The 23,132-nt window shown below is 41.8% G+C and overlaps 1 protein-coding gene across 1 annotated transcript in view; it reads left to right on the top strand.

Moving 5' to 3' along the window:
• The window catches only part of LOC114556266 (protein unc-13 homolog B), a 78,552-nt gene that overhangs the window by 42,290 nt on the left and 13,130 nt on the right, over positions 1 to 23,132 (top strand). The window contains exons 23-25 of the mRNA XM_028579176.1: positions 4,601 to 4,744; positions 7,692 to 7,769; positions 8,085 to 8,162. Coding sequence (XP_028434977.1) covers positions 4,601 to 4,744; positions 7,692 to 7,769; positions 8,085 to 8,162 — 300 coding nt within the window. The remainder of the gene's footprint in view (positions 1 to 4,600; positions 4,745 to 7,691; positions 7,770 to 8,084; positions 8,163 to 23,132) is intronic.

The following is a 23,132-nucleotide window of genomic DNA, read 5'->3' as shown; positions in this document are numbered from 1 at the left end:
TATTGATCATTAGTGAAGTCCTACTTTTTACTCTACAGTGGGCACACAAGCTTTCAGACATTTCTTCCCTTAAGGAGAGTAAGGGAGTAAAGATGCTTGTTTTTTTTATCTTTTTCATGGGCTGTACAGATGGTTCCTCTTTTCAGTCTTGACATGGTTTTTTAGAGGCTTATCAGTAGACACCAAAACCATCCATCCATCCATCTTCGTCCGCTTATCCGGTGTTGGGTCGCGGGGGGAGCAGCTCCAGCAGGGGACCCCAAACTTCCCTTTCCCGAGCAACATTAACCAGCTCCGACTGGGGGATCCCGAGGCGTTCCCAGGCCAGGTTGGAGATATAATCCCTCCACCTAGTCCTGGGTCTTCCCCGAGGCCTCCTCCCAGCTGGACGTGCCTGGAACACCTCCCTAGGGAGGCGCCCAGGGGGCATCCTTACCAGATGCCCGAACCACCTCAACTGGCTCCTTTCGACGCAAAGGAGCAGCGGCTCTACTCCGAGCTCCTCACGGATGACTGAGCTTCTCACCCTATCTCTAAGGGAGATGCCAGCCACCCTCCTGAGGAAACCCATTTCGGCCGCTTGTACCCTGGATGTCGTTCTTTCGCTCATGACCCAGCCTTCATGACCATAGGTGAGGGTAGGAACGAAAACTGACCGGTAGATCGAGAGCTTTGCCTTCTGGCTCAGCTCTCTTTTAAATCTAACGGTGCGATAGATTGAATGTAATACCGCACCCGCTGCGCCCGATTCTCCGACCAATCTCCCGCTCCATTGTCCCCTCACTCGCGAACAAAACCCCAAGGTACTTGAACTCCTTCACTTGGGGTAAGGACTCATTCCCTACCTGGAGAAGGCATTCCATCGGTTTCCTGCTGAGAACCATGGCTTCCGATTTAGAGGTGCTGATCCTCATCCCAACCGCTTCACACTCGGCTGCGAACCGATCCAGTGAGTGCTGAAGGTCACAGGCCGATGATGCCATCAGGACCACATCATCTGCAAAGAGCAGCAATGAGATCCCCAGCCCACCGAACTGCAACCCCTCCCCACCCCGACTACGCCTCAATATCCTGTCCTTAAATATTACAAACAGGATTGGTGACAATGCGCAGCCCTGGCGGAGGCCAACCCTCACCTGAAACAAGTCAGACTTACTGCCGAGAACCCGGACACAGCTCTCACTTTGGTCGTACAGAGATTGGATGGCCCTGAGTAGAGACCCCCTCACCCCATACTCCCGCAGCACCTCCCACAGTATCTCCCGGGGGACCCGGTCATACGCCTTCTCCAAATCCACAAAACACATGTAGACCGGTTGGGCATACTCCCAGGCTCCCTCCAGGATCCTTGCGAGAGTGAAGAGTTGGTCCGTTGTTCCACGACCAGGACGGAATCCGCATTGTTCCTCCTCAATCCGAGGTTCGACTATCGGCCGAACCCTTCTTTTCAGCACCTTGGAGTAGACTTTACCAGGGAGGCTGAGATGTGTGATACCCCTGTAATTGGCACACACCCTCTGGTCCCCCTTTTTAAAAAGGGGAACCACCACCCCAGTCTGCCACGCCTTTGGCACTGTTCCAGACTTCCACGCAATGTTGAGGAGTCGTGTCAACCAGGACAGCCCCTCCACACCCAGAGCCTTGAGCATTTCTGGACAGATCTCATCAATCCCCGGGGCTTTGCCACTGTGGAGTTGTTTGACTACATTAGTGACTTCCGCCTGGGAAATCGACGACAATCCCCCGTTATCCTCCAGCTCTGCCTCTAACATAGAGGGCGTATTAGTCGGATTCAGGAGTTCCTCAAAGTGCTCCTTCCACCGCCCTATTACCTCCTCAGTTGAGGTCAACAGTGTCCCATCCTTACTGTACACAGCTTGGATGGTTCCCCGCTTCCCCCTCCTGAGGTGGCGAACAGTTTTCCAGAAGCACTTTGGTGCCGACCGAAAGTCCTTCTCCATGTCTTCTCCAAACTTCTCCCACACCCGCTGCTTTGCCTCTTTCACGGCAGACGCTGCAGCCCTTCGGGCCCTTCGGTACCCTGCATCTGCCTCCGGAGTCCTCTGGGATAACATATCCCGGAAAGACTCGTTCTTCAGTCGGACGGCTTCCCTGACCACCGGTGTCCACCACGGTGTTCGTGGGTTACCGCCCCTTGAGACACCTAAGACCCGAAGACCACAGCTCTACGCCGCAGCTTCAGCAATGGAAACTTTGAACATTGTCCACTCGGGTTCAATGCCCCCAGCCTCCACAGGGATGCACGAAAAGCTCCGCCGGAGGTATGAGTTGAAAGTCTGTCGGACAGGGGCCTCCTCCAGACGTTCCCAATTTACCTGCACTACACGTTTGGGCTTACCAGGTCTGTCCAGAGTCTTCCCCCACCCCCTGACCCAACTCACCACCAGATGGTGATCGGTTGACAGCTCTGCCCCTCTCTTCACCCGAGTGTCCAAAACATACAGCCTCAGATCAGATGAATATATATATATATATATATATATATTATAAAATCGATCATTGACCTTCGGCCTAGGGTGCTCTGGTACCAGGTACACTTATGAGCATCCCTATGTTCGAACATGGTGTTCGTTATAGACAATCCATGACTAGCACAGAAGTCCAACAACAAACAACCACTCTGGTTTAGATCAGGGAGGCCGTTCCTCCCAATCACGCCTCTCCAGGTGTCTCCATCATTGCCCACGTGTGCGTTGAAGTCCCCCAGCAGAACAATGGAGTCCCCCACTGGCGCCCCATGCAGGACTCCACTCAAGGTCTCCAAGACGGCCAAATACTCCGAACTCCTGTTTGGTGCATATGCACAAACAACAGTCAGAGTTTTCCCCCCTAAACCCGCAGGCGTAGGGAGGCGACCCTCTCGTCCACCGGGGTAAACTCCAACGTAGCGGCGCTCAGCCGGGGGCTTGTGAGTCCAACCCCTATCCAGGAGTACGGTTCCAGAACCGAGACTGTGTGTAGAGGAAAGCCCCACCAGATCTAAACGGTAGCACTCCACCTCCCGCACCAGTTCCGGCTCCTTCCCCACAGAGATGTGACGTTACACCTCCCCAGAGCCAGCGTCTGCCGCCCGGGTCTGGTCCGTCGAGGCCCCTGACCTTCACTGCCACCCTTGTGGCAGCGCACCCGACCCCAGCGGTTCCTCCCACAGGAGGTGGGCCCATGGGCTGGAGAGATGGGAGCCACGTAGCTTGTTCGGGCTGTGCCCGGCCGGGCTCCGTGGCAAACCCGGCCACCAGGCGCTCGCCGACGAGCCCGCCGTCTGGGCCTGGCTCCAGACGGGGGCCCCGGGCTTCCTCCGGGCAGGGTCACTCCATCTCTACCTTGTTTTTCCATAGGGTTTTTGAACCATTCTTTGTCTGGCCCCACACCTGAGACCACTTTGCCTTGGGAGACCCTACCAGGAGCACAAAGCTCCAGACAACACAGCCCTCAGGTTCACAGAGACACACAAACCTCTCCACCACGATAAGGTGATGGTTCACGGAGAAGAAAACATATTGATATTATGAGGAAGGATTTTAAAGCAATCATTTTGTATTGATCATGATGTAAAGTAAAAATAGGTAATTCACGTTACAAAGTACTCTACCAGTAATGTATGCTTGCATGATGATGTTACGTTGCCATCGCAGAGGGTTCGAGCACAAGTTATTCGTTTTTTATTCCACATTGGGCCTCATTCAAATATGTAAAGGACTGCATTTTTTGGAGCAGAAAGCGGCTTAAGAAGAATCGTTTAGAAAAATCAAGTTTTTTCTCGTTATAGGGATCAGTTATTGAAGTTAGGTGGAATAAATCAATATGTAAATATATAATGCTGTACGTACAACATTAATGTTTAGTGTCTAGGCCTTGCGTCATCACTCTCCATTTTTTGAAATTATATATGAACAGCATCAGAAGCATTGGCAGCAAAAGAGTTAGCAAAGCACTGACAAAATTAGTCCAAGTACATTGTTAAATACTGAAAGGGGGCATTGGACAAATGTCAATTAAAGACAGATTTTATTGAGGAAGCCTTAAGTGCTTATTGGCCCCCTCTGGCTATTAAAGAGCCAGTTATGGATCCATAGACTGTAGGTTTTTGAGACTAAGAGAGACTGACCACAGGATTCAACAGCAGGACTTGGCCATTTGGGAAATATGTGGCATGGTTGTCCTGCCTACCACACCAACACTTTGGGTACCATTTAGTGTCTATTTATTTCTGTTTGAGCTTTAAGCTCAAAAGTAATATTTAACAGGTGAATTTATCTGTAGGACCATATGATTAGTGCAACGGTTCAATAAGCCTTTTATTCCCAGACCAGCAGTCATATTAAATGAATGATAATAATTGTAATGGTCAGAGTGCCCTGAAATTACAGTAATTATACTAGAGCACGGCTTGGAAAAGAAATAAGAATGGTTAGAGTTATTATTTAATTACAGGAAAGTAGAAAAGGAGAGGGTGTATGAGTCAGAAAGGAGGTTGTTGTGAGGAACAGAGTGGAGATGGGAGAGTTGCATTTTTAATTAAAGAAAAGAGTGGTACTAGTGGGCTAACATTTTGCCTTCTCCCTCCCTCCACCTGCAGTTCCAGCAGACGTCTGAGCACGCTCTGTTCTCCAGCTCGGTGGTAGACATCTTCACTCAGCTCAACCAGAGCTTTGAGATCATCAAGAAGCTGGACTGCCCCGACCCCACTGTGGTGGCCCATTATAACCGACGCTTCGCCAAGGTGAGATCTGAAACACAAGAGGCGACATATCTTCTATCTCTCTGGGATCTGTGTGGACTTGGGTTTGTTCAGACAGGAGCCATGTTACTCACATACATTATAAACACATCTAAAATGTCTCCTCTGTTGCTGTTTATAGGTAGTGTCAACCAATTTACAAGAAATACATATTCTCCTTCGCCTCTAGTGGTATCTGCATAATGCAGCCCCTATGATCTACAAAGCTGGAGCTGCTAATCAATTAATTTAATCTTAAAAAAATGTCAAGAAAAATTTATAAACATTTGTTTGTACCAGCTTCTGAAAATGTGCTGCTTTTCCTTGTCTTACATTATAGTAAATTTAATATCTTTGGGTTTTAGACTATTAGTCAAACTAGAAAAGCCATTTAAAGACATCAACTTGTGATGGGCAGTTTTCACTATTTTTTGACACTCAATTAATTAATACGATAATGAAAATAATTGTTAGTTGGAGACAGTATTTATTGGGACTATTTCTTTGGTATAAAGTAGTATGACTGTAAGATGTTGGACAAACAGTTTGTGGACTGTGCAAACAAGATGTTTTTGGTAAGAGAAGAGCAAAAATTAGCAAACTGGTGAATCCTAGAAATCAATGCGTCATGGTTGCGATTTTCTGTTATAGTTTTTCCTGTTTCATTGTGTTAATTTATTCCCCGTTTCCTTGTTGTTTACTGTCTCTTGTGTTCTCTGTTGCGTTTTACCCTGTTTTCATCCTTATGTATGTTTTATGCTTCAGTTTCCTGTTTTATTTTGTGTAGTCTGTTTTCTCCTATGTCATGTCTTATTTTACTTCCTGCCTTGTGTTTTCCTGCCTTTGTGATTGTCTGCCCCACCCTGATGTGTTTCACCTGTCCCTTACCTACCCTCGTTACCATGTGTATATAGTCTCTGTGTTGTCTCTGTGTGTGTGTGTGTGTGTGTGTGTGTGTGTGTGTGTGTGTGTGTGTGTGTGTGTGTGTGTGTGTGTGTGTGTGTGTGTGTGTGTGTGTCTGTGTGTCTGTGTCTGTGTGTCTCTGTCTACCCCCTTTGTCTCGGTGTGCCAGTTTATTTTTGGATGCCTGGTCTTTTGGTTCAGTTTTTGGTACCATTTTTGCCTGCTTTCTTCAGGACTCCTTTTGTTGTATCCCTTTTTTATTTTTATAAATCCTCCAGCTCACCACTGCCCTGTTGTCTCTGCATTTTTGGGTCCGCCATTTCCCTAATCGTAACACAATGGGTACTAACAAAATAAGAACAAATCGTGGATACGGACAAAAATAAAGAAATTAGTTTGTATATCGCTTCCTGCATGAGGCCCAATATGTTACAATTCTTCACTTGTGGCATACAAAGATCACAAATAGCATTAATATGTGGCTCGTTATTAAGAGGAGCGTTTGTCATCACTGAGGAATGGATGACGTACATCAAAACTTCTTCCTATACTGCTTTAAATTGTGAGTCACATAAGAGCTTTTCTGACTCTTGAATCTCTTGTGCCTTTGAGATTCTGGCTGATGAGTTTCAGGTATTTGTTTGGAAAATGTATACAGTGCAATGTTTTGTTGTTCAACCTTTAATGTCAGATTTCTTTCTACAAATTTAATTTAAGGCAGTTGCTTTTAGGCACAGCCATTACATCTAACAAACCCTTCTCTGCAGAAGGGTTGTGCGTGTGTGTGTGTGTGTGTGGTGTGATGGCTCGATCAATATGGGACTCATTAAACAAAGAATGGCTAATGTAAGCCATCACTCTGAGCTGTCCATCTCTCTGTCCCCAACCCTTGACTCCCTTTTCATTTTCTGCCACTCCACTCATGTTAATGTTTCTCTCTAGCTTTTCATCTCATCCCTGTCTTAGCTTTAGTTGGTTTTTTCATCTACCATCTTGCTGTCTCGTCCCTTCATGAACTCTCCATCTTGTCTTTCCTAGGCCTTCAGATATGTTCTGCCTTTATTTCTAACTTCTTTCCATTTCTCGTCCAGTTTATCTTTTTGTCACCCTCCAATTCCTTATTCTTTCCCTCTCTTATCCTCTCTTGCTCCTCTGCCTCCAGGCCAGCGCAGTTATAGTTCATTTTGGAAAAAGTATTTGACAGAGTTGTACAATGAGAGAGGAAACCGTACTAAGTAACGCAGGCAGCCAGCAGGCCACATGTTTAATTTTAACATAATTAATATTATCATTATAAGTACAGTTTGTGTGAAGGCTGCCTACTAAACACTGGCAACTCAGTGTCTATCCATTGAGTGAACAGTAGATTAAATAATGGTTTTGGATGCTGCACAGTACATATGAGTTTTCTTCTCCTGGCAACAAGAACAGTGCTTTGTTTAAAATAGATAGAAACAGAAGTGGCTTGTTGCGTGTGAGAGCTACATAATAGCCAACATAGCTGAACAAGCTAAGAAGGCAGTGGCTGGAGAAACTGTTAATCAAGAGAGATCTGAAAGGAAAAGCATGTCCGTGGAGTTCTGCCTACAGTCATTGATTGGCAGGAGGGGCCTTGCAAAAACAGAAATTAGCATAACACCCAATTCTAAGTAAAGTAGAAGTACCTCAACATTGTACAATACTGGAGTGAATGTACTTATCGGTATTTGTATTCCAACACTGCATTTCAGGTGTCAACCACAATTTGCTTATGAAGACTTGACTTGAGACTCGCTCTGACAGACTAAAGACTTGGATTAAAATGGTTTTAAATTGTCCCAAAAGACCTAACAGTCCCTTTGATTCCAGGACATCTTCACTACCAACAAACTGCCTGCAGCTCTTTTAGGAAAAGACAAAGAGACGCACATGTACAGCCGTCACAGTGTGAATGTTTGATATCAAACAGCAGCATTCCTGACAAAAGAAATCAAACTAGAGAAGTAAATACTACCTCGAAGTTCCCAGAGTAAACATGTCCTACGTGTGTGTTATCTTGTTTCCACAGACGATCACCAAAGTGCTGCTGCAGTACTGTGCCCTGCTGGCCAAGAGCTTTCCCTCCTACTGTGAGAAGGAGAAGATAGTGAGTACTGCTGCGTCACAACTCTGCTACCAAACCACCTCACTCTGCTCATCTCCGACTTAGAGAGAGGCCAAGCACTTTTGAAAGCTAGTGTACTTTCTGTGGAGTTGATTAATATTTTAGTTGCTGCTGCCCACTGTAACATCTATGTCTGTTGTTTTCTCTTTCTTTGCTTCTTTCATCTTCCTGTCATCCCTTTTTCTTCTGTTTCTTGCCTGACTTTCATTCTGCTGCTTTTATTCTTGACTTTTTGTCTACCTTCTTTTTCTTAACCACTTGTACCTGTTGTTCCTTCTCGTCTATCATCCCCTCCAGCCCTGTGTGCTGATGAACAACATTCAGCAGATGAGGGTCCTGTTGGAGAAGATGTTCGAGTCGATGGGAGCAAAGCAGGTGAGTATTAACAGATGAACACACACACACACACACACACACACACCTGTGGACTTGGGAGTTTTTCATTTCGACCTGCAGCTACTGAAGAGGTCTTTCTCTCTGTTTCTAGGTCAACTTGTTGAAATTATTAGTTTAAATTATTAGTTTTGGGGTCTTTAAAGTGCCAGCTTTCACTGTAGCATTATTCACATGGTGCCCTTCTGATCAGATTTGTAAGAAAACGTGTGATGTGAAAGACAAACTTTGGTATAACTTACAGCAGGATGATGTAACTGTGACTGGAGACTTTTTTCAGACCAGAGTATGTTTCGAAAACAAAACACTTCACTCTGTTCAATCTCCTATTTAAAGCATAGATGGCAACAAAAACATAAAATAAGAGTGCACATGTGTCATGTATTGCAGAGGTTGTTGCCACTGTGAACTGGTCACTGAGTTCTCTGTTGCATTTACAGCAGAGGGACACATTTGGTCTGATAAGAAGAAAAAAACATATATTTCTAATTGAAACATGCATTGAACCTTGTGTTATAAAGACTTCATACGAGCCAGTACTGTTGACTTACTGAAGTTCTGCGTCCATGTTAACCACAGAGAACATAAAGGACAAAGATTTGATAATATGTCCAACAGATCATGATACACTGGCCGTTTGGACACTGAAATGTTTTTTTTTTACATAGTTGTTGTCAGTGTGGATGTTTTGGTTTTCACCCCCATAAGAAGGGAAACAGATCTTAGAGGGCTTTATGCGCAGAAAAATGTTTCAAATGAGTGAAAACCATTTCCCCACAAAAAGCATGCCAGAGGTGCATTTCCAGAGGTGGGCGTTTTCAAAATCACAACAAATACAATAACTGCTTCTGAATTTTCAAGTTTTGTAGTTGTCCTGATTTTTTATTTTTATTATTATTTCTTCCTGTTGGTCCTGTTAGTACAGAGATAAACCTATTTGGGTCAACTCACCATACTCCAGGTGTTACCTAATTACTGCAGTGCAACCATTTGATATGTATTTGGGTTCACTGGTCTCTACCAGTAGAAGCAGAAGCAGTTATATGCATGCAGGTATCTTTATTTCGGTGTTTGTGTTGAACCTGTAATTGTTTCATGTTTCAAAGCTTTGGATGGAACTTGGAAAAAGAGTGTTTTGTGTAGTTGCAACATTTCATTTGCAATGTTGACAACCTCGGAGTAATACAGTTTGAAAACATTGCATTTCGTGTTCAAGTAACCCTGCTGAAATATTTTGTAATAATAATAGTGGAGACAGCTCTACAATAATAGCTTATCTTGTTTTAGTTATGATGAAAGTGCAGCAGGTGTTGAAAAAAAAGTGTGTGCATGAGCATACATAGGCTGCAAGTTAATTCAAGTAAGGTGAGAATGAGTGTGTGTGTCTTTTTTTCTACAGTTAACTGCTGAGGAGGAGATGGTATGTCTAGGTTTCTTTTTTGACCTCGCTCTCCTTTCCCTTTTTGCTCCTGGAACACAAAGATCTGAAATAAACAAGTTCATTAAAGCAAAGATCCGCCCTGAATCTGTTGTTACCCAGTAGTGTGTATGTGTCTATTTTAAAAAATGTCCCAATTTACTTGTAAACAAGAGATCAACTCAAACTCTTTCTCCTTTTGCTAGACTCCCAGCTTTCACTCCTAGAAATAAACTTTTCCTCTCACCTGATATGATTTATGTGAAAAAAAATACTGTATTTTTCACTACGGTGCTGCTTCTTTCCAAAAGCTTGAGAACGAGGAGGAACCCGAGGAGTTTGATGAGGAGGTGGGTCTGGCACAACCTCAAACCTCACAATTTAGTTTAGATAAAATTACTTTTTAGTGATTTTAAACTGGATTGACTTGAAAACTAAAGACATTTCAAAAGACTAATTATTTTTGATCTTTGTGATCAGTTACTTTTTCTTTTTAAATCGCAAATACACTGAACAGCAAAAAGTATGTGGCCACCCAAACTTTAGATGATGTGCTACTTTAACAACCCCCACTCTTCTGGGAAAGCTTTCCACAAGATTTTAAACCTGTCTGCAGGGATTTTCTCCAACTCAGCCACTAGACTAGAGCATTAGTGAGGTCCAGCACTGATGCAACATATCCTCACACAACAGTTTTGTATGATTTCTTAAAATGCCCATATTATGAAAAAAATCACTTTTTCTGGGATTTGGGGTGTTATTTTGTGTCTCTGGTGCTTCCACACGCATCCAAACTTAAAAAAAAACATCCATGCTGTTTTGAGTGAGATACGGGTTTCTGAATGTGTCCTGCCTTCAGTCTCCTGAGCTGTTCAAAATCTGCATGGCTTTCTACGTCACTAGCCGAAACGAGGGGGCTAACCGTTAGCATGCTAGCGCTAGCTCGTTCTCAATGGTAAAACACTACTACAACACACACAAATTCACCCTAATCTACAAAATAAATTGTATAGAACTACTTACATGTCCCTGCTCTGCAGGTATTCCACGCAAAGTTGGAAGTGCGTCCTTGTTTAGAAGAAGTCTCCCGGCTAATCCTGCCTTGTACAGGCCGAAGTTGGAGAAACAGCTAGCTAGCTCATGTAATCCTTACCTAGCTACTGCGCATGTGCAACTGACAACAAAGATGTTACAGAAGTGAGATGCCTCACTCTGTAGCTAAAACAGAGACCGACACAGGGTGAAAAGAGGAGCTGCAGCAATGTGCAGTACAACAAAAATATGGTGTTTTTTGAAAATTAAACCATGTAAACCTATTCTGATACAATCTCAAATTACAGTTATGAACCTGAAAATGAGCATAATATGGGCACTTTAAGTAAAGTTAGACATTTTTGTGCATTATCCCAAGAATATCCAGAGCACTTAGTGCGCCTGTGCAAGCCCCTGCAATGCAGAACCTGTTTAGAAAATAAGTATGTTTGTTACATAACTTACATATGTGATGTTAGTTGCACACGTGAGTTAAAGTGGCTTTCAGTTTCAGTTTGTGTTGATTCTAGCAGACAAAAAGCAGTAGTGTTTTTACCACACCTGCTGTCGTAAAGGTCTTTTCTCTACGGTGCTGTATTGCCCACTGTATTACAGAGGAAGTGTTACAGGGAGGTCATATAGTTGCGATTAATGTTTTGCTCAACCAGAAAATCATTAATTTACAATAAAAGAATAAGTTACAGATACATTGTTGCAATTCAAGTGTTGCATACAGTAACTTAGCCTACTTTGGATGTCTTGTGAGATAAACCGGGTATCACTGTCACTGTGTCACGAGCCAAAGCATTAAGAGATTGTTATAGCAACCAATGTAATAATAGCTTAGATTCATATAGTGCATTTTATGAAACCCATGGACGCTTTACACAGGTAACGTTACAGGGAAAAGAAAATAGTCGTATTTTGTGCTTCATACTGGCCATACATTTTCAATGGGAGACAGGTCTGGACTGCAGGCAGGCCACTCTAGTACCCTCACTCTTTTACTACAAAGCCACGCTGTTGTAACACATACAGAATGTGGCTGAGCATTGTCTTGCTGAAATTAGCAGGGACGTCCCTAAAAAAGACTTTGCTTGGATGGCAGCATATGTTGCTCCAAAACTTGTATGCACCTTTCAGCATTAATGGTGCCTTCACAGATGTGCAAGTTACCCATGCCATGGTCACTAACACACCCCCATACCATCACAGATGCTGGCTTTTGAACTTTGCGCTGATAACAATCTGGATGGTCCTTTTCCTCTTTGGCCCGGAGGACATGACGTCCAATTTGAAATGCAGATTCGTCAGAGTTTAGGGTATTTGTAACGAAATTCATCTTTAATGACTATCATTTGAAGTTAGTTTGAGCTAGCAGAATTTCACAAGCAATGTTTTCCTTATTATAAATTAGTGTCTCATTTAGTTTTAGTGGACGCCTAAATCTGAGAATGACTCTAAAAGCTACAGCACACTAGCCGTTTGTCCTACAAAAACCTCAGCAGAGCAACACAACTGTCTCTTTTACATTTTATTTCTTTATATAATCACATTTTCATTGTCCTACATTTTATTTAATTTGTTTGTTTTTATTTCCATACCATCTCCACCAGGCCATCACTGACAATGAAGGAGAAGATGACATGGTGGGTAAGCTGTACCAGCAAAAGCTGCCAGCAAAACAAAAATCACTTTCATATAATTTTTGTAAATATCTTTTATTCTTTTTTCTAATTATTTTTGTCTCATCACACCTTTTCTCATTGTTTTGTTCATTTCAACTCCAGTCTGGCTGCTCAGACTCAGAGGGATCTGAGGTAAGAGGGAATTAAAGAAGGACAAACTGACAATCAAGGCAAAAATCCTCTATAGAAACAGTTCTGTAACTTTCCTGAGATCTTGGACATTTTATATCATAATATTCTCAATTGTAAAGAAGCCATTGAGTCTTATGGGGGCTGTGTCCTTACAAAACGTCCTCACAACAATACATGTAGATATGAAGGGCGGGAATAGGGCTAATTTATTTTCCCTTGCAGGGATCCTTTGGTCACAGTCTTTTACCTTCAGGGATGTCATACACAACGCAGACCTCACAAAAGAACTTACAACTGAATGCAAAACAAAAATAGCAGTGTCTGTCATGTACACCCCATTTTTCATAGACAGATAATCACAGGGAATCACATTTTAAGATTCTTCTCCAGTTCTCATTCATTAAACCTTCTAAATCTGGATTGTAGTGATGTGTTGCCTGTGCAACATCCCCAAAAAAATCCAAGAGATTAACATAAAAACACAAATTCAGATCACTTTTGTATGAAATGGTTCTGACATAGTCAGAAAATTGTGGACCCTATCAATGGTCGATAGAAACTTGTTTTCAAGAATTGGGTGTGATAACAATTTAACCTGGATGATAAACCTGGATCAGCCACTTAAAACTTTTTCTGCTTTACGAGAAACTTCTGATCATAAACTTTAAGTGTCCAAGATCACAGGAAAACATTTCAAATGACGTTTTAAATGACTTTTGCTTATTGTCAAGGAACTATTATTACCACGTTGAACTCCCCAGCTGCTTCTCCATGAGCACAGCTGATAAATCTCTCCATATCGCTGATGCTAAAACGTCCATAAAGCCTCGGGAACCACATGCTAGCAAAGCTCTTAACACATTTACAGCTGGGCGCTAACACTAACACAACCTCCCTCCTCTAGTGAGTGCTTAATAGACTAGACAGTGGGCTGCCAGATAATTGAATTTGATAGTGTATAAAATGTTGTATTTAGCTGCCACTAAATGGCTTTCTTGAAATGGCTTAATTTGTCAGCATGGGGGGGTTCTGTTGCATGTCAGAGAGGCGAAAGAAAAGTCGGACTTGGAGCAGAGGGTGAAAAAATGTGTGGTAAAGTCTCGGCTGTGGTGGTTGATAGATAAAGTTAGTTATCTTAACAGATGTTAAACGGAGTGTTAGAGTGAAGGTATGCATACTGTTATGGGTCGGCTAAATGTGCTGCTCCTTTAGTATCATTGGGGCCTGTGCAGAAGAGAGGATATTTTACATATGACATTATATGTGTGTATGATTTGTGTGAAAGCTTATAAAAAGTTGTCTAGAGAAACTGGGGTGCAAGCCCTCTCTATAATAACTTTGTATGTGAAATTATCACAATGAATGTTTTTTAACTTGGCATTGCTCCTTAATTGCTGTCCTCATGTGGAAGTTAAACAATGTAATTGGGATGCGTTGGGCGTTAGAGCTTTTTTTTTAATGTAATATTCCTTGAAGACCTTCCCAAAGGAGCAGTTTATTAAAGTATGAACCCCGAGATACTTATTGAATGTGCCCCGATGCACCCCAAGTTTCAGCTTTTTTAAAGTTGATCTTCAGGGGTGCTTTGTAGTTTTGTGTTAGACTATGATTGAATGAAAGAAAGGGTTGATTTACAACATGGCTTGGCACACCCTTCAAGAGGGCATGTCATTACTTTGGTAATAAACTACTGGTATAGTATGTGTGCTCTAGTACTGTACTTCTGGCTTCAGTAGGACCCATTCTGGAGAGAGTGAAGACATTTTTCGGACATTTTGTCAAAGTTGAAGTCAGATTAGGTTAAAGGTTTGGTGTTAGAGGCTAGGGAATGCATTATCTCAAAGAGGGTCTTTACAAGTGTCAAGGTGAGGGTGAACTGAGTGTTCATGAGCGCTGTGAGGACAAACCTGTTCACACAGGCACGTTGTGGGGAATCAGCTCCCATCTAAGGACAAAAAGCAGGGCCCCACACAGTGGTTAATGTATGTTAGGGATAAGTCTTAGTAGTTTCCTGCACTGTTTCTGTTCTGTTTCTGTTTCTTGCTTTCATTGCATTGCTTTAGCCTTGTAAGAAAACAGGCGATTGCTAATGCTGTCCTGTCCTGTCCTGTTCAATCTGTCCTGTCCTGTCTACCCTTACTATAGGTTGACAACAAAGAGAAGGAGAACAAGGTTGGTTGGACAAGCCCAGCGATGTGATGTTGCCTTTGTGCAACTGGGACTTTGTGTTTTGTGTGTTGTGCTGTTCTTTGTGAACTAGACTCACCTGTGTATGTTTATGTTCTGTTTTTACTAAAAAAATAAGCTGAATCTTATTAGAATATGAAACTGCAGGCCTCATCTACACATTTAGTATCGCGAAGAAGAGTAGACACTGTTTGTTATGAGTTTAATTTTATTAAAAGCTGGACAAGGCTGCTTGGTGAAACCAAATGGCGGTCAGAGGAAACAATTTTAAAACCTAAATTCCTGCCCACATGTCTATCAACCAATCTGTGACACCAAAATGAGGCCCCAAAGAAAGAAAATTGTCAATTACGCCTTTAGGCAGATCATTTCTCCCATCACTGACCATATTCAACTCTTGAATTTAGGTTGTTTGAGGGGTGATACATTCTTGTTTCATTTCATGTTTTGCACTGATGCCTAGTGCAGCTTTGATCACTGATTTTGTTTCAAATATTGGAAGAATATTTAGTTTATTTATTACAGCAACAGCACATGTTGGAAGACAAGTAGGTCCCTGGGTTCTGTCACTGTTCCTAAATTCCAGTCCTCTATTGGGGAAAGTCGCCTAATCACGATGCAGATCAGCATCTTGCTGTAACATTAAATGCTATGTTTATATCTTGTTTTTCAGCTAGCAGCACTAAATAAATGCTTCAGGGAAATGCTGGGTGCTACATGGTGCCGGCTGTTATTCTGGTTGAAGTTGGTAACAAAAGCTTGAGATATTTTAAACTTTCGGTAATAAAAGGAAAAGGCAAAGCTCTCGCAGCTGTTGAAAAACTGCGACAGTGTGACTCCTGTTCAAAACAAGGAGACAACAAAGGGTACGACACACTGGAAACATTCCTTGGAATATTGATATATATATTCAACTTTAGTATTGATCACTGAGCAGATATTTCTCCTAAAATCTAAATAGTCTTAAGAAACTAGAGTTCTGTTGCTTATCTAACCGTTTGTGTCTACAGTAAGTTGTTTGCCATCTGTCCTTCTAGGACGAGTCCTCAGGCTATGATGACAGTGAGGAGGAGCAGGAGAAGGTTTGCTTTCTATAAAATAGGTTCCTCCAACAAACATTTTCCATAACTAACCTCTCTTCTCCTGCCGGCTGTCATCTCAGAGCTGTCTGAAATCCTCACATGTGGTTGACTAGATCCTTCATTCCCCCTGCTGTTCTCGTGTGAGACAGTGTCCAAGATTGTGTTTGTATACAGTATGTGTTCATGTTTCCTTTTTTTTCCTGTCATCCTACAGTACCATGAACTTATTGTTCCCCATGCCTTGTATTTGTTGATTTCTGTCTTTAATGTCTTTGTTTGATTTCTTTCTTTGTCCAAAAGCTTGATAAGGAAAAGGTGAGCCATCAGCCAAAGTGCCTCATGTACCCTCTGATACTTAACGATAAATGCTTTTATTTTATTTTACTTTATTAACATTTATGTCATATGTCTTTTTCTTTTCTGTTTTCACATCTTCCTAGTCCAAGAAGGAAAAGGTGTGTTTGCAACTAAGCTGTGTGCAAGTCATGTTTTTTAAGCATTAAGAGGGGTGTGTGTGTGTTCATTGTTTGACGGTACAGATCCATTTTGGCAACACAACTGAAGTGTGGTGTCGCAATGTAATACATCCATGGTTGATGCTCCATGCCCTAGACCGGCAGCTGATTGGACGAATGCGTCATGTGGGTCTGGCTACTCCCGAATTTCAAAACGACCATCATGGCGGCGGCTCATTGAGAATACAATCTCATATTTTTGTTATATTATTGTTGCTGAATCTGTCTTCATTTCAGATCGACAAAGGTCAGTTTGAAAGATTTTCATCTACTTCTATTGGATAGTCGCGTCGCGTTCAACGGATTAATTTGCATAAAGATGGGCATCGGCCAGCTTTTTTGACGCACAACATTTTTTCAAATGCAGCGCCGCCTTCCCGGGATACTTTGCGGGCGCGTTAAAATCGCTTGAAGTCACCCATAGGAATAAAGTGGAGCGCGGCGCGACAGAAGCGTTGCACAGTCAAATGGATCTGTACCGTAACTGTCCAGCTCGCAACTTTACAGCAGACAGAGACATTTCGAGGACTAGCTGGTGAACATTACTGCTGGATGTGTAGCATCCAGTTAGCCATATCCAGGCGATGATGTGTCAGGGTTGTGTTCACAACGTATTGCAGCTGCCGCCAAGTGGCCAACAAAATCAGTTATTGCAGGTTTAACCAAAAGAATGTACCTTCATTTTAACAGGATAAAACTGAGACAAAACTTTGGTTAAGTTGTTTGCATGGCCTGCACTTTGCATAGGATGTGAGCCAACATTTTGTAGGTATGTGTGTATTTATGAACTGGAATTAAACGCCAGTAAAAAACATACATTTTACTATTCCAAGCTCAACACCTTCAAGCGCAGAAAGGAGAAAGTCATGAGTGAAATGATTTGGTCATTGCAAGGATAGACTGCAGAAGTGTGTTAAAATCCCAGGGGGTCAGCTAACAGCATGCCTGTCAATGACCCTAATGATCCGTGTTTAAAGTTGTCTGATAATGTTTATACGGACACTTTCTAAATCTCGTCTGTACTTTATGCATAACGCTGGCCGAAAAACACCTTGTACCCTTAAAATATCAAGGGTTGTTTTAGGTGTGTTTTTATCACCTCTCGGAGCGGGGTGTGAGCCTCTAAGCTCAATAAAAAACCTGGCAATCAGCAAAGTTGGACCTATGAGGGTCTCACCTGTAAGCAACAATACACTTTATTAATATGTGAGTCACTGTATGGAGAGACTGAAGGCTAACAGGAAAGGTGAACCTAATAAAGCCAAAAAAGAGTGTGTTGGTTATGATGTTAGCGTGTGAATGAATGTGTGAACATGGATTTATACTGGGTCTTTAAGCTTCTAACCATAGCTCACTCATAAATGTGTGTCCTTGCAGGCTGAAAAGAAAGACAAAGAGAAGCAGGTTGGTTGGTTTGTAGTCACTCTGTTTCCTTCACCTCCTCTTTCTACTCCCAGGCTTCATCTATTATTTGTTTTCTCTGAATCTGTTCAGATCTGCTCTCGTTCTCCTGTAATCTGTGAACATCAGGGGTCTCATTTATAAACGTGGCGTACGCACAAAACGGGGCTGAAAATGTGCGTACGCCACTTCCCACGCAAAGGTTGTGATTTATAAAAAACAAACTTTACGGGAGAATGTGCGGTCCTCCACGCAAACTCTGACCCATGCGTACGCACATTTTGGAGACAAAATAGGAATTGGCGACGCAGATGGTGAGGTGGTGAACTGAAGTCAGACTGCAGAAAGTACATGTGGGAATAACGATTAGGCTACTCTTAATATGTTTAAGTATTAATGCCTCACGCACATTTCGTCACACCATATCATGAAGATTGTACTGAGTGATAATTGAGTGATAATTGTTCCATAAACACCTTCAACTCAAATCTTAAATAGAAATGTATTCTTACTTTTTAATCGGCGCTGTCTCACCGTCACATTGTCCAATACGGAGCGCAGGAGGAGGAGATGGCCCAACTGCATGGAATACAGGATAGCATCAAATACCCTACCATTAGATAATGGCAGAACACAGTGTAAATAACTAAATATCTGTCTTTAAAACTGTGCATATATCATCAAATGTCAAAGTCTGGAAATACAGCCGTTAAACTCTCGCGCAATCGTTACGCTCTATGTCCTCGTTATCGGTCCGAACTTTAATACCGTTAGTGACAAAACCTGCATGAAGAAAAGTGTGTTTGCCTATTACACTTTCTTTCGTCTTCAAATTGTATCTCGGGGTGGGGGATACCGCTAGTTGATGCTGTGATTTTAGCAAGGTGTTAACAATCACAAATTGTTGTAGGCTAAACATATAAATACTGCAGTGAACCAGTGCGTAATGCTGCATGATGGCACTGCTGGCCCTGCAGGAGGACAGTAATGGAAGAATCAGGAGAAAAAGAGACTTCAGGGACCATGACGATGACTGGCTCATATGCCGATTTAAATTCCCTAATATAGCTGTAATAGTAATATAGCTGCGCTCTTGGATCTATGTACTGAATTGGGTCCAGTAGAGAGGGTAACGCGCCGAAACCGTGCCATCCCGGTCCAAATACAGGTCCTCGCCACTCTGGGTGAAACCGGCTGTTTTCAGAGGGAAATGTCAGACAGCTAAGTGTTTTTTTTTAAATAAATATTATATATAATCTTCAACTTCATCACTAAGGCTTGTTTGGATATAATATATAGTTCTGTTAAATCTTATTATATACGTCTGGTATATCGAAGCTGTCCCAGAGTGCCGTAATGCCTGCTGTTTTGGAAGATTTTATTAATAAAGGTAGTCTATAGATCCGGTTTCCCTACACTGTGCGACAACAGGCCGAAATTATAATTCAATTGCCAGCAATTCCCGTTTGTTTGTTTTCTCTGCCAGTCGTCATGATTCGGCATGTTTCGGTGTAACGAAGAACAGCTGCCAGGGTCATTAACATACTGATCAGCATTCACGAGGTGCTTTGCATTGACTATTTATGGTTAAAAATGGGCGTGTACAGGGCGGGATAAGAGGTTGATCCATGTACGCACACTTGTAGTCAATCTGTGATTTAAAAAGGGAACATTGCTTACAGGTGTGCGTACACGGATTTATAATCTGACTTTTTTTCGGCGTAGCCAATTTGGGCTTTTGGGCGTACGTACACTTATAGTAAGGATCCTACGCACAGTTTTATAAATGAGACCTCTGATCTTTTTAGTCATTTTGAATTAGAGATGGCACGATACCATTTTTTCTTCCTGATATCGATTCCGATACCTGAACTTGCGTATCGGCCGATACCAAGAACCGATCCGAAATCAGTGTGTCATATATTTTATTATGTTTTAACAACTGTATACTACTATCCCTGTATGGATGTGATATGATTTCTGTCAGGTTAAACTCTTTGTGAAACATGAACAAACACAAACAATGAACAATGACAGTCAGTTATAAACTGAAAAAGAACATAAATAAACTACTTTAACGTAGATTTTCTTTAGGGCTTTATTACATGGTATCGGATCGGTGCATTAACTCCAGTACTTCCCGATACCGATACCAGCGTTTTAGGCAGTATCGGAGCCGATACCGATACCAGTATCGGTATCGGATACCGGTATCGGTATTGGATACTGGTATTGGTATTGGATACTGGTATCGGTATCAGACCATCTCTATTTTGAATGCACCCATTTATTCACTTCATTGTATATGCCTTTTTTTTTTTTAAAGCTAATTCAATAGAAAGGGTTTGTTTGTAAGAAAAAGAGATTAATGGTGTTGGCTTTCTTTTCAAACATTTTTATTTTCCTTTCTTTGCCCCAAGGAGGACACAAAGACTAAACAGGTGGGTGCTTGAAACGCAGATAACCGTCCTCATCCTTTAGAGATCTTGGGATCAATCGGTGCAGACAAATAGCTACTAGTAGGGGGTTGTACATTTGGTAAAAGGGTCCCACACTGCATCTTTCTTGAGTGTTTCTTGTAAGCAGTCCAACAAATTGCTGCCGCGAGGGACTAAACACTGAGAGATGCATAAACACACTGTGACACGCTCAAGATTGCATTGCAATGATTTATTCCTCCCCACGTAAAATGCAGCTAGTACTGCAGTCACCAAATGTAAAGTTACTTTGTGAGTTGAAAATAAGTGCGTTAGTGCGGCGGTCAACAGAAAGGGTTCGCTCCCAGGCTCACCCCCTCTCTGTCAAAGCCCAAAAAACCCAAGTGAACAGGTGAGGCAAACAAATATAATGTTATATTGTTGTGGACCTAACAAACCACATGTACACATGCACTTTGCATGATTTGGACTAAAGCAAATGTGTGGTTGAACCTGCAACGTCTTTTCTTGAGACTTCAGGCTCAAAGTTAATGGTGGGCAAGTTTGTATGGTTTGATGATTGAAAAGTGCTGCAGTGACCAGAGAGATGCCATTATGCTGTAACTGGTAACTCCTCTTTTATTTTATTTTTTTTTTAAGATAATTATTTGGGGCATTTTTAGGCCTTTATTGTCAGGACAGCTGAAGAAATGAAAGGGGAGAGAGAGGGGGGAATGACATGCAGCAAAGGGCCGCAGTTCGGAGTCGAACCCTGGCCCGCTGCGTCGAGGAGTAAACCTCTATATATGGGCACCCGCTCTACCAACTGAGCTATCCTGGTATCCCCTCTTTTACTGTGTATAAGCAGTGTGTATGTAAACTTTATTAATAAATAATTTATAACAGACTATAAAACATGTTGGCACAACAGTAATAAGGGCTTTTTTTACGTTATAACAAATGTATATTCTTTATACACATTTACTAATCAAGTTTAAACCTGCACCTCGGAATTCTTCTTTGTTTTTGACCATATTTGTGAGCCTTGGGATGCGTATGACTTACTAATAAAGCGAAGGACCTGACCTGTCTATAGTTCCACTATCTGCTGTCCATGTTGACTCAGACTTTTCACAGAATCCGATTCAAAGAATAAATCCCCACTTAGCAAAAAACGTGATTTGGCGGTAAACAGAGGCAGCACTGCTTGATACAATTTATACTTTTTTTTCCAGGATTAAGCTTTTTTTGTTCTTTGAGCTTAGTCATTTCACTTTGTTTCTCAGTTTGTTGCAATTAAATTGTTGGCTTATCATTCCCCTTCATGCAGGGAACATATTGGAAAAAGGTGAAACATGACAGTAGAGGACACCTGTCTAATGTTTAAAATTGTTTTTTTTTCTGACTAGTTAAAGGAGGAAGTTAACAAGGTTTGTTTGTCACAATCATCTCCCTTTTCCCCTGTAGAGTTTTTCCCTCTGATCCACCTCGTAAATGCAACTCCTGAATTTAGCCTATTAGCCTATTAGCCGTGGTACAATAGACCCCTCTGTCTTACAGCCAAACTGATGTAAAACATCCGTAGGTAGATTTTGTACAACAGTAAAATCAATCTTGTATAAGCTGAGCCGGCCCGAGGCATCAGGAAACAATGCAGCTGTTCAAAGCCAAGCACCGTATGAAAATGGAAACTCTCTTTGGATTCTTTAATTAATTCTTTTGTCGTAATTTAGTTAGTGTGTTTGAATACAATGTTTGTCGCATGTATAATGATTAGTAGCCAAAAATGTGAGCCAGTCTCAAATTTTGGAAATTCCTTGGGGATATTTGGGGATTTTGTTGGAGCTACAACAAAATCTGGGATTGTATTTTTATATTTCTAATATCAAAATTTTTGTACACTTTTTTTATTTGCATTGAAGTTTTACCATTTTTGCAGTGTGAGAAGATAGTTAATTCATCTTAGAGCGCTGATATATTACATGTTTGCATGTGCATTATGGCAACTGTGTATCCAAAGTCAGTAAGGGATGATTCTGCTGTCATCTGACGCCTACTCCATATTCTTTTTATACTTCTAGGTACACACAAAGTACCAAGCAAAGTATATAGTATGAACAATGATGCTCACGTTGCAGTTGCTTGTCTCAAGTGTGTGCATTGGTGAGAGCTAGTATCACAAGCCTTAAATAAGCTTTGGCCAGCCATATAGTACATGTAAATATCTGTCTCAATTAGCTAAGTATCTGATCATTCATTGTATGAGTTGACTTTCTTCCAAACAATTCCTGTTTGGCATGAAGTCAGTGTGCAGGAGTACCGTAGCAGTGAAACATCAGACTTCTACAGGTGATGTCAGTTTTCCCCTTTGTCTTGTAGTATCCCAATAAACCAGAGGCAGTAAACATAAAGATTTTATTAAAATCACCCACTCACCATTACTCAATCCACCAGGCAATATGGATACCCAAAATAAACCCTCAGACTATTTTTACCTGCTGCATACCATAATGTACAATCCTGTGTCTGTGACGTTATAGTGTGTGTGTTATACTGTGTGACTTTTCTTTTTACTTTTCTGTCTTTTTTCTTTCCTTTCTGTCTTTCCGGGAAGACTGAAGCCACAGCTGCCACAAAGAAGGTACAGTTGTGTGGTAGAGAAAGATAAGAGAGTCGGACAAAAATGTATTACCTGTAAAGGACATTTCTAATTTCAGGCTGTTATTCTAGTGGGAAAAGTGTGCATGCGCGCGTGTGTGTGAGTGTGTGTGTGTGCGTGCGCGCGCTAGTGTTCTTAAAAGCTGTTCTTCTTAGTCATTAGCCCGGTAGTCTTACAGTATGTAGGAAATACTATATATAATATTATGTATTGTATATGTTGAACTAGCAAATATAGTGTTTTTATAGGAGGGAAAGCTAAAAATCATGTGAATTTTTTTTTGGCTTTCTTTTAATTTTTATATCAATTATAGTTTTTTTATTACATTTTTAACAGTTAAAGTAGTGTTTACCCTCTCATTCTGAGTGAAAAGAAGTGGAATTATTTTTCATTTTCTGTTACTAGGTTTTGTGGCAGACCCC

The sequence above is a fragment of the Perca flavescens genome, chromosome 5 (assembly GCF_004354835.1).
Source record: "Perca flavescens isolate YP-PL-M2 chromosome 5, PFLA_1.0, whole genome shotgun sequence".
NCBI lineage: Eukaryota > Metazoa > Chordata > Actinopteri > Perciformes > Percidae > Perca > Perca flavescens.
The sequence above is the reverse complement of the archived record's forward strand: the minus strand, read 5'-3'. Positions and strand labels throughout refer to the sequence as shown.